The sequence below is a fragment of the Onychostoma macrolepis genome, chromosome 09 (genome assembly GCF_012432095.1).
Source record: "Onychostoma macrolepis isolate SWU-2019 chromosome 09, ASM1243209v1, whole genome shotgun sequence".
NCBI lineage: Eukaryota > Metazoa > Chordata > Actinopteri > Cypriniformes > Cyprinidae > Onychostoma > Onychostoma macrolepis.
The window spans coordinates 20977687-20990645 of record NC_081163.1 but is presented as its reverse complement, the minus strand read 5'-3'; the positions used below and the strand labels follow the sequence as shown (position 1 = coordinate 20990645).

Here is a 12959-nt window from a genome sequence, read left to right as displayed (position 1 = left end):
TAAGCTGTATGTCCCGTTCAGGTTAAGCGATTCAAATTTTACCTCTGATTATTTAATGACAAGTTTTTTATTCAATTGCTCTCACAGCAGTGTTGTTATTGGCAACATTTTATTTTTTTAAAAAATTAGAAATGTGGTCTTGGCAGATAATTAAAATATGTTCTTAAATTAAAATCAGTGCTGTCAAACGATAAATCGCGATTAATCACATCTAAAATAAAAGTTTTTGTTTACATAATATATGTGTGTATACTGTGTATTGTAAATTTATTATGTATATATAAATACTTACACATATTTTGAAATTATTTCCATGTATATATTTATATTAATATAATTGATATTATATATAAATATTTTAAATGTATAAACATAACATATTTTTCTTGAATATATACATGCATGTTTGTGTATTTATATATACATAATAAATATACACAGTACACACGATTAATCGTTTGACAGCACCAATTAAAATATATACTTAAATTTCTAAAACAGAAATAATAAATTAAGGGTATATAGAAATGTTAAAAAACTAATAATTATAACACAAGAACTTAAAATTACTCAAATTAAATGAAAACTGAACATGCAAAAATGCTATAATTATACATTAAATAACATTGATATACATAGTGTTTTTTAGGTAAAACAATCAGACCTTTTAAAACTTAGCAAATTATTTTATGTTCATTTTATTCATTTATTCATCCAGACTTTAAATGATTGTGGCAACCCAAATAATCAACACCATTTGAATTACAGATAGTATTTAATTTGCATTTTCAGAATTACTATTACTTTACCATTTCCATAATCACTGATTAACATGCTAGTTTCAAACTATTACATGTTACACATTACACATGAAAGTCCATCTCTTTGGTCTCGCTGCCACAAAGTTTTTTTCTCCTCTGTCTTTTCATCTCTACCCACTATCAAACTCACTTTGTCTCAGTGGAGATCTGCAGTAGAGGAGTGCTGATCTCGCTGGACTGGTAACTGCTGGTGACTCTCAGCAGGCAGCTGAGCAGCATGTCTTTGGCCCGAGTAGTCTCCATGTTCTGCTCACGGCTCAACTGGAGAGTCATCTGGTCCAGGCTGGTCTGCAGAAGCTCAGAGGCCATGACGGGCCTGGTCACCACCGTTCCCTCGGTCAGGTACTGCGTGTACAGCTCCAAAAGCTTCTGTTCCAGGTAGCCGTTGAGCTGTGAGTTAGAGAGAGGCCGGCCGAATTGCAGAAGAGAGGGACGCTCGCGCCCGCTTTCTTCCCTCCAGCGCCTCGAATTTCTGTACTCGTGGACCAGAGGAGGCAGGAGGGAGGGGGAGGGAACATCCCCAGACAGGAGGAAGGGCCCAGGCTGGGGGTCCTGAATGAGATTGCCCTGTACATCCCCTGCGCTGGGGCTGAGTGGCAGCACCTGGCCACCAGCAATGTGTAAATCGCTGTAATGCTGGCAGATGCTGTGGCAGCTTGAGGGCACCAAAAAGGCCTCTGTTTCTGTGGCGTCCGCATGCCTGGGGATATCCACACCTATGGCGAATTGCCGTCCTGCTGCAGGGTCCGTGGGGGAAGGATGGGCATCGCTCCGCTGGGTCTTGGTCGGGTTGTATTCTCTAGGGATGAGTGGACAGGGCTTTGTGCTGAGAGGAGGTGACTCGGTGGAGACGATGATGGTGCTGTGACCGTGCAGCACGTAGGAGGATTTACACACTCTGGATCAGCTTCAAACACCAAACTCCACAGCTTACCTTCACACAACATCTGCAGTATACAAAGACAGAAGTTAAATCGGTTCATGCTGAGCGGTTTAAAAAGGAGTCTCAAACTCAAAAGACCAAGCATTCAAAAGTTTATTTCAGAGTTTTAAGTGTTTACAAGTTTGTTTTTTTATAAAGAAAGAAAGAAGGAAAAACTTTGAGCAAGGGTGCATTATATTCATCAAAAGTGACAGTAAAGATATTTAGAACATGACAGAAATTTCAATCAGATATTTCAAATAAATGCTGTTCTTTAGAATCCTGAAAAAAATGCATCACGTTTTCCACATGAAAAAATTTGCAGTAAGAAATCTTCCTTCAGCATCAAAGATTTCTGAATGATGATTATGGTACTGAAGACTGGAGTGATGTATGCATGTTGAAAATTCAGCATTGCCATCACGGGAATTAAAATAAATATTAATATACATTAAAAATAAAAAAAACAGTTATTATAAATTGTAATAGTATTTTACAATATTACTATTAATGTTATATTAGACTTCTTTACAAAACATTAAAACTTTTCAAATGTAATGTATATTAAAAAATTAATGATAATAAATAAAAAACGAATATATATATAAACTATATCTAAAGATAAACTACACACAATGGGCCATATGAAGTCCCAAGGCCGGCCCATGGGCAAAAATATAACATCATTGCTCAGTCTGTCTCACATTACCCCAATATAAAGGAATCTTGGACATATTTGCATCACCATCTTCCACAATTTACTGTGATTGTCATTACCCAAAACTTCAGACCAACTAACAAGACTAGAATCCAGCTAGAATACGGGTGACAAAAGGAGAATTACCATAGATAGATATATAAAGTTTCCTATAAGCTTACCTTTTTTCTACTGAAGAATTTTTGATTGTTGATCTGCGGTGGTTCTGTGCAGTTCTGTCTCTTTCTCTGAGTCTCTGCTGTTTTATGCACTGCTGTAATGGTTTTTATTTCACTGTAAGTGAAAGTTATGCTATAGTTGTTCAGTTTTATGCTCCACTGAGGGAGGAAGTGAAAGTATGTCGAGATTCTGTTTTCCATGTAAATTTGGAATCACATTTATGTGCATTTATGCATGCCTGTTCTCATGATGCAAGCTCATTATATTCATTATAATAGACTTCAATGAGCTGTGCAATTTGTGTAATATGCTATAGCCATCAACAGTTTAAGAGTATTTCCACACACCTCAGACAAGTGCACCCCACTCCCTTTGCTGTGTTTCCCCTAGACTTCCTGTCTTTTAAGAGGGGGTCATTGGTAATTTCCATAATTGAGAGTATATTAACTTTAGTGAATTAAAGGACTGTCTGTGCTAATAGGTGATGGACCATGGTCCTATTCTGGGTATTTATTGGCACATTGTTGTAATCTGTAATTCTTTTTCTCTTAAACTCTCTCACACTACTTCATGCAGCTGTTATATTTTGCAGTTTCATTAGAATGAAAAAATGTCCCTATAGACCACATATTTCCCCTAAAACCAACATTTGCACCTGCAGCTTTTTGGATTGTTGTGTAACAGTGAGTCTTCATTTCCCCAATACCAATGTAATTCAAACCACAGTTGTACATGTAGATTGAACACCCGTCCACATAGTGGTGGTTAATCGGCTAAATGGTCGGTGACAAAATGCTGCATCACCTACATTCATTATTCATGTAATGATCTGTCTATCTTATATAAAAAGAAAGATTACCTGATGAACCAACAAGTGAACAAGCACATTATAGGCTTTCTCGCAATGTTCTCCCAGCAATAGACTAGATTTGCACAAGCGGAACACTGTTTTCAGAATAATGTCTGTTAAAATAATTAGTACTTATTTAGACAGATAAAAATTCAGATCACAAAGTTGATAAAATGTTCTTACATTTTAAGGTGTACAACAACCTGCACAGAGTGTCATGCCATTTTTATTATTTTTGTTAGATTTTTTTTCATGCCGGTTCATTATTGTGCTTTAATCTATTTCCCACACAAAAAAAAGCATTTAATGCCAGACCCTGTCAGAAAATACCTGTTTTGTCTGGTAACAGAACAACTAGTCAGCAAAGTTGTCAATTTTTTTTTTTTTTTTTTGTACAAACAAGGCAAGGTTGACACAGACAGGAACACCAAGGAATAACAAGTAGACCAGACAAAAACTAACTGAACAGGCATGAACTAAATACACTTGATAATTACTGATAATAAGACAAACACAGCTGGACAAGACTTAACTAATAATCACACTGAACAAGGACAGGAACATGACCAAATAAGGACACAAGAGGCGGGAACACAAGACACACAGGACAGAGGACTGACACACACAGCTCCCAGAGTCCACCCAATACCCCATCAGAAACTTTAGCCGTCCTGCCGTAGTGACTCTAGCTCAAGTGTCTAAAGCATTTGTTTAATATGAATGGATCTGTACTCATCTTTGCATTTATCTTCCTGAGACCCAGCAATTCATTATTTTAAAATAAGTTCTAATAATATATATGAGACACATCTCACTCAGATATATCCACTGATAATTTAGCAAAAAAATAAAAAAGTATGGTCATTTTAACACGATAATATTTATTTATTTACAGTAACAGGAAAAACAAAGTTATTTTGTAATATGTTTCTAACATACCATCAAGTCAAACCTAAAAGCATCACAGAACATCAGTTAATTTCAATATATTTAAATGTATTAATTTATGATGGTTTTAAATTAGTATCAACTATTGTCTAATTGTCATGTTGTTTTCACATTTAGCTTGCTATTTTCATATTTAAATAAATTTGTATTAAGTTGTTAATGTATGTGGGTTAAACACAAATGCAGTTTTCCTTTTCCATCTTTTATATATATATTCAGTTACATATAGTAAATGTTAAATAACGTTCTGAATTATAAGCTTATTTAGTTTCTTCAAGATATCTATAGAAAGTTTTTCATTCAGAATATTTAAATGCAGTTCAAAAACATGAAAGAAACAGTCAATTCTTTATCGGAAAAATAATTAAAAATATATTTGTCTGAACTAAAGGGTTAGGAAAATTTAGCTTTCATTTTCCATCTATCTATAGTCAGTTACATATATATAAATGTTACATTTTTTTTTTTTCTGAATTATAAGCTATATTTAGAAAGAAAAGTAAATAAATAACTATTATTAAGGAGATCCTGTATCCGGGGTTATTTATGGTTTACCTGAAGCATCCTGAAATTGTGTGCACACACATCTACATTCTGATTAAATAATGTTTATGCATACGAAAATGCATGTTATGTAACATATGCATCATAGGGCTAACTGTGATAGCCAGCACATGTGTGTAGCCTAATATGTCTATCGCTGGTTAATTATTCATATGTTAGTTTAGAGTTACAAGCTCACCGTCTCCATGGCTGCGTTAGAAACCTACCACGACTTCTTTCATACGGTAAGAAATGATCATCGCTTGCAATATGTCCTTAACGCGTTTGGATCAAAAACAGCACTTCAGCACCATGGACAAGATCGACCAACAAATCTCCGTCTTGGCTCTGAATGTTTTCAAGATATAAAGAAGGTTTATATCTTTATATCGGAAAGGGACATGGAGAAGCAGAACAGGCTGACTATCACCAATAAAAGTAATTTTATAGATTTAAAGGTTACTAAACAAGCAAGCTAAGTACATTTTTGACGTGTTTTACGCTTTTCAAGTGATTTACGCTATAAAGTGTTTTGATCAAGGGCACAATGGTGATAGAACCCTCTTGGGATTTGAACCGACATCCTTTCTCATATCAGCCCAGATATTTAACCACTAAACTGCAGCACCCAGACCCCGACTGTGATGTTTAAGAAAATCAACGCAGTTTTCCGTCCGAACCACCTTGGACCTCGCTCACGGGACCGGTTCAGGCCCAGTGAGGACTACCACAGCGCGTGCACCGTCAAACTGGTCCGGAGCACATCGATGCTCGTGGTGGGGGAGAGCAGTCGCGCGCAGCATGACTCCACACTGAAGCGGAGCGTGAGCGCCGTGAGTGTCGAGGCCAGCACGGCCCTGTACTACTACCAGAGCCGAGAGGACCGAGTATGGCTCTACTCCCAGGACCAGAACTGCTTAGAGTACTTACAGGAACTGGTCGCACTCAGGCGGCAGTACACCAAGAGCATCAACGACCTCAAGAACAGCGAGCGCAAAGAGACCGCGTCCCGCAAGAAGAACCCCGCACCCCGGCCACCGCAAAACAGAGCTGCGCAGGTGAGAGGAAACAGGACATGGTTTACATGTTTAAACATAAAATAATTTTTGAACATTGTTAGGGCAAGTTATGCCAATTTGTCTGCTATCAACCGAAATCTGTATTAGCCTATATCTGAGAATTCGGTGTTAAAAAATATAAACATATATGACTCACGAAAAAAAGTTCAGTCTTATTCTGCATATTATTTAGTTTCTTAAAGATAGCCTATTTATAATCTAGTGGTGAGCTGTTTAGTAAGAATATTCCAATGCAGATGTTTGGCTGTTGTAAGTTCTTTAGTTTTGTGGGGGTTCTAATAATTTTCTTTGAAAAGTAGGATTGCTTGACCAGTCTGTTCATTTTTTAAGAGGTGCAACAGTTTTAGTTTTGTGCTTTATCAGTTCTAACACAGCCGACATATAGTGCTGTTGTACTACAAGCGTCCCGAGTTCGAATCCCGGCTCGAGGACCCGCCCCCTCTCTCTCCGACTTCCTTTCCTGTAAACTTTAAACTGTCTCTAAACTCTAAAATGTATTGTCATAAAGTCAAAAATGCCAAAAAAAATAATAATTAAAAGGAACCTGTGCTAATTACATTAGTTTAAATAAGCAATGCAACTAAGCATTTACAATATATATCATCTTATTTCAAAGACTTCAAGGCCTGAACCTTCTGCTCCACCAATCCCAAATGAGGAAGACACACTCCAGTTCTTTGATGCAGTCATTGCAAGCTGTGACCCAGAGCCCAGTCGAAAACCACATGTGGACAATGGGCATGCAGACGTAGACTTCATAGGTGAGTGTGGAGCTTATTACTTATTACTCAATCTCTAGTGTACTCTAAAGGCAGCATGGAAGATGCAATTGTGGGATGAAGTATTTTATTTTTTCCCCTTCATGGTTCAGTCCTCAGTTTTTTTAATTGTTTGTTATGTCTGTTTCTCTCCATACTCCCATTTTAATGTTTCTATAGTGGCAACCAGTACCAGCGAGCATGACCTTCACTCTAACTGGGTGCTTCGGGATCCTCGTCGAATCTCCATGACAGAGTCACAGCCCAAAAATTCAGAGATCAGTCACGGGCAGGCAGCCCAGCGGAAGGGGGACATGGGAAGCACAGGCAGCAGGAGATGTCTGCAACGAAACCCAATCCACCTGCCAAAAGTGGTGGAGAGTGCCTTTCAGACTCTGCGATTCAAACCCAAGCTCAAAAAGAAAGACTAGCTGCTTAAGCTGTTCTACTGTTTGTGCCCAGAGGACAACTAAAACTTCACAGCTGTGCGATCAGGAAGTTGGACCTGGAAGAAAGAATAAGGAATAATCTGACTCACCACAGAAGATGTGAGCTCTGTGACGTAATGTCAGTGCTTACTCACTGCCAGAGCTTCATAAATTATCCACAGCAGATCAGAATCTCTTTTTCAGTAGCTCACGATAGCAAACACTTAAGGCCATTAACAGAGCGTAACCACTGAACAATCACCCTGTGCACTGATTCCAGACAGAGCAACTGGAATTTCCTTATCACAATAACACAGATCTGAGGATCACCTATCTGATGAACCAGTCAGATAATTAGACAGGGATCAGACATATGAGTGATGCAAAACGCATCAAGGCCAAGGGGCTATCTATTAACTGCCTAGTTATGATAGCTGAGTCTTAATTAACCAAATGCAAAACTAACACCTCTACTTTGCATTTAAGTCAAGTCTAATCTAATACAGTAAAACTTTGGGGATCCTTACTATAGCATTTCTTTATATAAATCCCTCAAACTGGTACTAGGTGCCTTAGTGTGTAGGTTTGTACAATCTTTTTTATGTTTATAATGTCTATGATGATTTGTGGTTAAGTAAGGTAAGCAGCAAAAGAGTGCTCAATTGTGTGTTTACTACTTCAGCTACTGTTCAAGTGATGTATTTCTACTAGCGAGACTGTTTTTTTTAAAAAAAGCATTAAAGCCTATAAAGAGGAACTAGATGCATGTGTTTGAATCCAGAGCTAAAAATGTCTGGTTTCTTTTTTTTGAAAAAAGGAAGCAGGAATTGGGTATTACCCTTTCGTACTATAAAAACTAAGATCTCAATAACAACAGGTGCTACGAGTCTTTATCACCAAATAATAGCTTCAATATGTAGTAGTAGTTCATTTCCTTCAACTTTATTCACTATCTCAAATCATGGACCAATGAAGAATGTATTTCATACAGTAGTGTTTAAATTTTGGGGTCAGTGACTTTTTTTGTTTTTTGAAGAAATTAATACTTTTATTCCACAAAGATGCATTAAATTCAACAAAAGCGAAAGATTTTAAAAAATAAATAAATGTAAAAAAATTTAGTACAGCTTTGCATTAAGCAAAGCACATAATGAGTGGCAAACAACCAAACAATGGAGCAGAAATTATTTTCTAATAACTTTATTAGCAAAATGTTTTGACACTCACACAAACACTCACTCAGTTCTTCTCTTGTTTGACTTTGGGGCTGAAGAACGCTGACAAGCTCTTCATGCCAGTTTTGTCTACTTTGGCAAGACTCTTCTGAGCTGCAGTCATCTTCTTCTGTGGCTGAGATAACATAGAACATATTTTAAATACTAGATTTATCAAAACTGTAGCACAGTATCTAAAATTAAGCAGGAAAAATGCATTTACGGCCAATTTGAAGCATGAACTGCTGAATGATTTTTTTAGGCATAGACAGAGAGAAAAAGACAGTTCTGCTGTAGCATGTAAAGCCATTTCTTTCAATGCTTGTATCATCAATCCCATCACCACTGTATTTGCAATTCTAACTCACTTTTCGTGCAAAATCAGCACTGTTGAACTTGGTGTAGTCTTCCCCAGCCTCTACTGGTTTATCGGACAGTTTCCGTTTCTATCGAATGCAAGACAGCAGTCAGAAAAAAACAAGTCCACCAAATGATCTTTTGGATCTAACTGAACTGCTACACCATTCCCCTAACTACATTCAGAAACAAAGCATTTATGATGCTGCATTAAACAATGAAAAGCTGAGTTTAAGAAGAAATAGGAATCAGAAAGCAAATGATTAACAAGGCATTAATTCAAGTAAAGCAAGACCAGACATAATTCAACTATTAACATTCAAGCATGGCAGTAACATGCAAATAGTGAAACAACACACTGGTATTTCAAGCAAAAAGATGTACCTTAGAAGGCGGCTCGGTCTCTTTAGGGCTGGATATCTCTGGCAACCTTGTAACATAAGAGACAAAAAATGTTATAACTACATAAGCATAACTATATGAAATGTCCTGCATGTTTCAGAGTAGTGGTCAGCTGATATGGACTTTTTTTCTTTTTTTTTATGGCCGATGCAAAAGAGAGCAGGGTGGCCAAGGCCATCAAGATGATATCACACTGTTTCATGATACATGCATAACAATTGTTTAAATTAAATTAATATTTATTTTACATAACATTTACAAATTGTACAATGGAGGCCAAAATTATTAGCTAAACCAGCTAAAAAGTGCTTTTAAGTCAGTTATTTCTATCTTTTGCTGTAATGTGTCAGTAGGAAATATCAGTTTACATTTCTAAACATTCATTTTGCCATTAATTGTTATAAGCCAATGAGATTTTTGTTTGCACAAGGAGTCTGACAACAGCCAGTGCAGAGATCTGATCTGATCATCATCCAGTCTGTCTGGAATGACATGAATAAATTGAACAAACTGAGACAGACAAAATCCAGAAGAACTGTGGCAACGTCTCCAAGATGCTTTAAGAAACCTATCTGCAAAGCTACAGTACTGATAAAAGTTTTAGGCACTAGTGTAAAAATGCTTTAAAATGAGGATGCTGTCAAAAAGAAATAATGTCATAAATAGATTTCCTTTATCAATCAACTTCTATTAACTAAATTAAATCAACATTTGGTGTGACCATCCTTTGCTTTTAAAACAGCTTTTGCTCTAGGTGCACTTGCACATAGTTTTTGAGGTAGCTTTCTTGAAGCATCTCGGAGATGTTGCCACAGTTCTTCTGGATTTAATCTTTCTCAGCTTGTTCTGTTTCTACATGCCATTCCTTGTGCAAACAAAAATCTCACTGGATTATTACAATTAATGGAAAGAGGAGTGTTTGAAAATGTAAACTGTTATTTTCTACTGACACACTACAGCAAAAGATAGAAATAACGGACTTAAAACCATTTTTTAGCTGGTGAAAATACTAGCACTCTAATCATTTTGGCCACCACTGCATAATTTGAAAATAAATAAATAATTTGCATGGATGGACAATTAACGTGTGTTTATGCATGTGTTTATGCAGTCTACAAATGCACATTTTTAGAGGATTTCTGAATCTGACAAAGTTTGTAATTTTAGTGAAATTAAAAAGATATCAATACAAAAAGACTTGTTTAAATGAAATGCTTATTTGCTGAATACTGATGGTAGATGAGAAACTATTATAACTATTATGCTTTTTTATTGCTAATAATAAAGCAACGCTGTAATACATTTTTTGTGTACCTGAAGTTCTGTTTAATAATTTATTAATCAGAACTGTTAAACAGAGATATTAAACTGACAAAGACAGAGAACGGGAGCGTTGTGCATTTAGGTGCTGGTCAGAATAAAAGTCCCACTTCTGGTATATCACCAAACAGAAAAAAAAAAAAATTACTGGCTGATGCCAATAATTTAAAAAAATTCCTAATATCAGCCGATATAATGGCCTTGGCAATATATATCGGTCAACCACTATTTGTGAGGTGATGTGAACGATCAGTGTAGGTGTACATACTGCAGATGCTTGAGGAGAGCTTTGCTCAGGTCTTCACTGATGTACTCTGATATGAGACCATGTGCATAACGCAAGTAGTCCTCTAAAAGAATAACAAATACACTAACATTAGAAAATAACCCATACAAACACAATCCAACCACATTTATTTATCCTTTTACCTTCAGTAGCATCTTCATGTTTCACTCTGACGAACATGCTGGATTTCACTCCTCCGCCCACAGATATGTTGCTCTTTTTGAGTGTTATTACTGTGCGTTGGACCTGAGAGACATTTTTTTTTTTTTATTTAAATGCAACTTAAATACTCATTATTGATATAATTTATGAATCTTATACAAGTTAAACATTTTATAAACCTTTTTCTTGAGCCACTCTAAGGTCTTCTCCTGGTTATATCTGTGAAACTTTAAACCGCCTACCTCTGAAAAAGAGGATTTCATTTTTTTTTTATATTCAACACAAAATTTGGACATCACATTGTATCTGTAACTAATTTGGCCTATAGATCCAAACACACACCTTTCTCATCAGCCACATGATGAAGGGAATCCAGTCCCTGTTTGCAATGCAGAAGTCTTGTGCATCCAGGGTAATCCTCATCCATAATCATCTGCTTCGCCGGCTGGAACTTTCCCTATAGGAAGAGTGCTGTCATTACAGATGAAGCTCATGTAAATGGCTTTTATTGTAACATTTGCATCTTAATTAACCGTTAACCTCGGTGGCAGTACTGCTAATGTATGGCAACAGCAGAAATAAAGGATCAATGGGAGTCACATACAGCAGTCTACCATCTGAGGACACAAGTGTGAACAATTAGTTCATTTAAATGTCATCAACAGATTACTAAACGTTGAGCATGTAAATCAATGATCCATAATCACATGTTGAATGGATAGCTCATGTTCTGTAAGGAAAGCTTACCTCTTTGCACTGTCTGTCCAATGAACCAAGACCGAAAGTCTTCAGAAAAGGCTTTTACTTCATAAACACTGACATCGCCACAGCCAAACAGGTACAGTGAAGAACTGCCTGCACTCACAAACAAAGGCAAAACTGTCAGTCAGCTGCAGTTTATTTAGATAAACCTCTGATAGACATCACCACTACATACTACTAAACTGCAAGTTGCTGTTAATGTAATTGATATAGTAATACCTGTAGCAGGATTCTTTAGTTTGATGAAGGACGGATCACCCTCTTCAGACCTGCCTGTGTCCAGTGCTGAATCTGAAAGTGAAGGGTGAAAAAAAATATTTAAATTAAATTATATTTATTAAAAGAAAACAGAATAGCATGGAGATTTAGGTGGACTTAAAAGTATACTGACCCTAAAGTTTGCATACTTACTAATGCAACATTTGTCATTATTGCAAAGCCTCAGTAAAATTAGTTGACAGTGTATACAATGTTTCTGCAAGAACACGTGTTTAACATGCAACACAATAAACTTGAAAACGTAAGGTACCTGGAGCAATGACAACCCAGCTGTCGCTGTCGGTGTTCGCAGAACGTTTCTTTTTAGTAGTCATTTCAGGGACTGACTTAAAACGTTAAACTGTGTCAACTGGTTGTGTGATGATAATAATGTAAGAACGCAAGACCTGTTAGCAGAGGTTCTGCCTCCAGAAAAATGGCGGCAAATATTTGTGTTCAGTACAGATAGGGTGTGAACCTCGAAGTAACGTTTTATTCTGATACAACTTTACGTCTGGCTATGCATGTATACTAACTTTTTTCAATAGCACGTGTAAATAAATAAATCTTATCCAAAATCTTTAATTAATGTGAAAAGAGAACAGCGCCTAATTTGAAATCGCGTCAACAACCACCCCTCTCTCAAAATGGTACAGTCGCCCAGCATTTCTTAAAGACATAGTAGCGCATTTATTTTTGGCACCATTAAAAGTACAGTTGTAAGATCTTTCTCAATATTCTTGGCATTGTTTCGTAATTATTTTGCGTGACATGATATTTGTTTAAAAGTCAACACATCTGACTGTGGCATATTTACCTATTTACAATTTATGTAATCTGTTGGTCGCCTATTTAAATGGCAGTAATATATGAGCATAAGTTTGCCGTTACACTGGGACAAAACAAAAAAACAATATTTTGTGAATCAAAAAAAAAAAAAAAAAAAATTAATTCTGGATTAATCTGTTTACC

At 36.4% G+C, this 12959-nt stretch overlaps 3 protein-coding genes across 3 annotated transcripts; 1 reads left to right on the top strand and 2 right to left on the bottom strand.

Annotated features, from left to right (window-relative positions):
- Window positions 1-462: 462 nt before the first annotated feature.
- LOC131547560 (TLR adapter interacting with SLC15A4 on the lysosome) lies at window positions 463-3439 on the bottom strand. The gene is given in 3 exon segments (XM_058788222.1): window positions 463-1606; window positions 1609-1768; window positions 2623-3439. Coding segments are annotated over 3 exon segments (1017 nt in total). The 5' UTR covers window positions 2821-3439; the 3' UTR covers window positions 463-947.
- Window positions 3440-3621: 182 nt separating this feature from the next.
- Window positions 3622-8429, top strand: LOC131547562 (uncharacterized protein C13orf42). The gene is made up of 3 exons (XM_058788225.1): window positions 3622-6019; window positions 6657-6801; window positions 6979-8429. Exons 1-3 carry the CDS (start codon window positions 5606-5608, stop codon window positions 7227-7229), a joined length of 810 nt encoding a protein of 269 aa, XP_058644208.1. The 5' UTR covers window positions 3622-5605; the 3' UTR covers window positions 7230-8429.
- rnaseh2b (ribonuclease H2, subunit B) lies at window positions 8407-12604 on the bottom strand. Its single transcript, XM_058788223.1, has 11 exons — window positions 12259-12604; window positions 11949-12020; window positions 11715-11822; window positions 11508-11584; window positions 11310-11424; window positions 11147-11211; window positions 10949-11051; window positions 10788-10869; window positions 9182-9227; window positions 8809-8886; window positions 8407-8576 (listed from the first exon to the last, which is right to left on the bottom strand). The coding sequence occupies exons 1-11, from the start codon at window positions 12320-12322 to the stop codon at window positions 8466-8468; spliced, it is 921 nt and encodes a 306-aa protein (XP_058644206.1). The 5' UTR covers window positions 12323-12604; the 3' UTR covers window positions 8407-8465.
- Window positions 12605-12959: the final 355 nt, after the last annotated feature.

Bases quoted from the DNA above. Each gene is read 5' to 3' on its own strand.
- LOC131547562 (XM_058788225.1), top strand. From the start codon at position 5,606: ATGTTTAAGAAAATCAACGCAGTTTTCCGTCCGAACCACCTTGGACCT. The intron at 6,020-6,656 runs GTGAGAGGAAAC...CTTATTTCAAAG, and splicing joins CGCAAAACAGAGCTGCGCAG to ACTTCAAGGCCTGAACCTTC. The intron at 6,802-6,978 runs GTGAGTGTGGAG...ATGTTTCTATAG, and splicing joins TGCAGACGTAGACTTCATAG to TGGCAACCAGTACCAGCGAG.
- rnaseh2b (XM_058788223.1), bottom strand. From the start codon at position 12,322: ATGACTACTAAAAAGAAACGTTCTGCGAACACCGACAGCGACAGCTGG. The intron at 10,870-10,948 runs GTAAAAGGATAA...TTATTCTTTTAG, and splicing joins ACATGAAGATGCTACTGAAG to AGGACTACTTGCGTTATGCA. The intron at 8,577-8,808 runs GTGAGTTAGAAT...ATGTTATCTCAG, and splicing joins GTGCTGATTTTGCACGAAAA to CCACAGAAGAAGATGACTGC.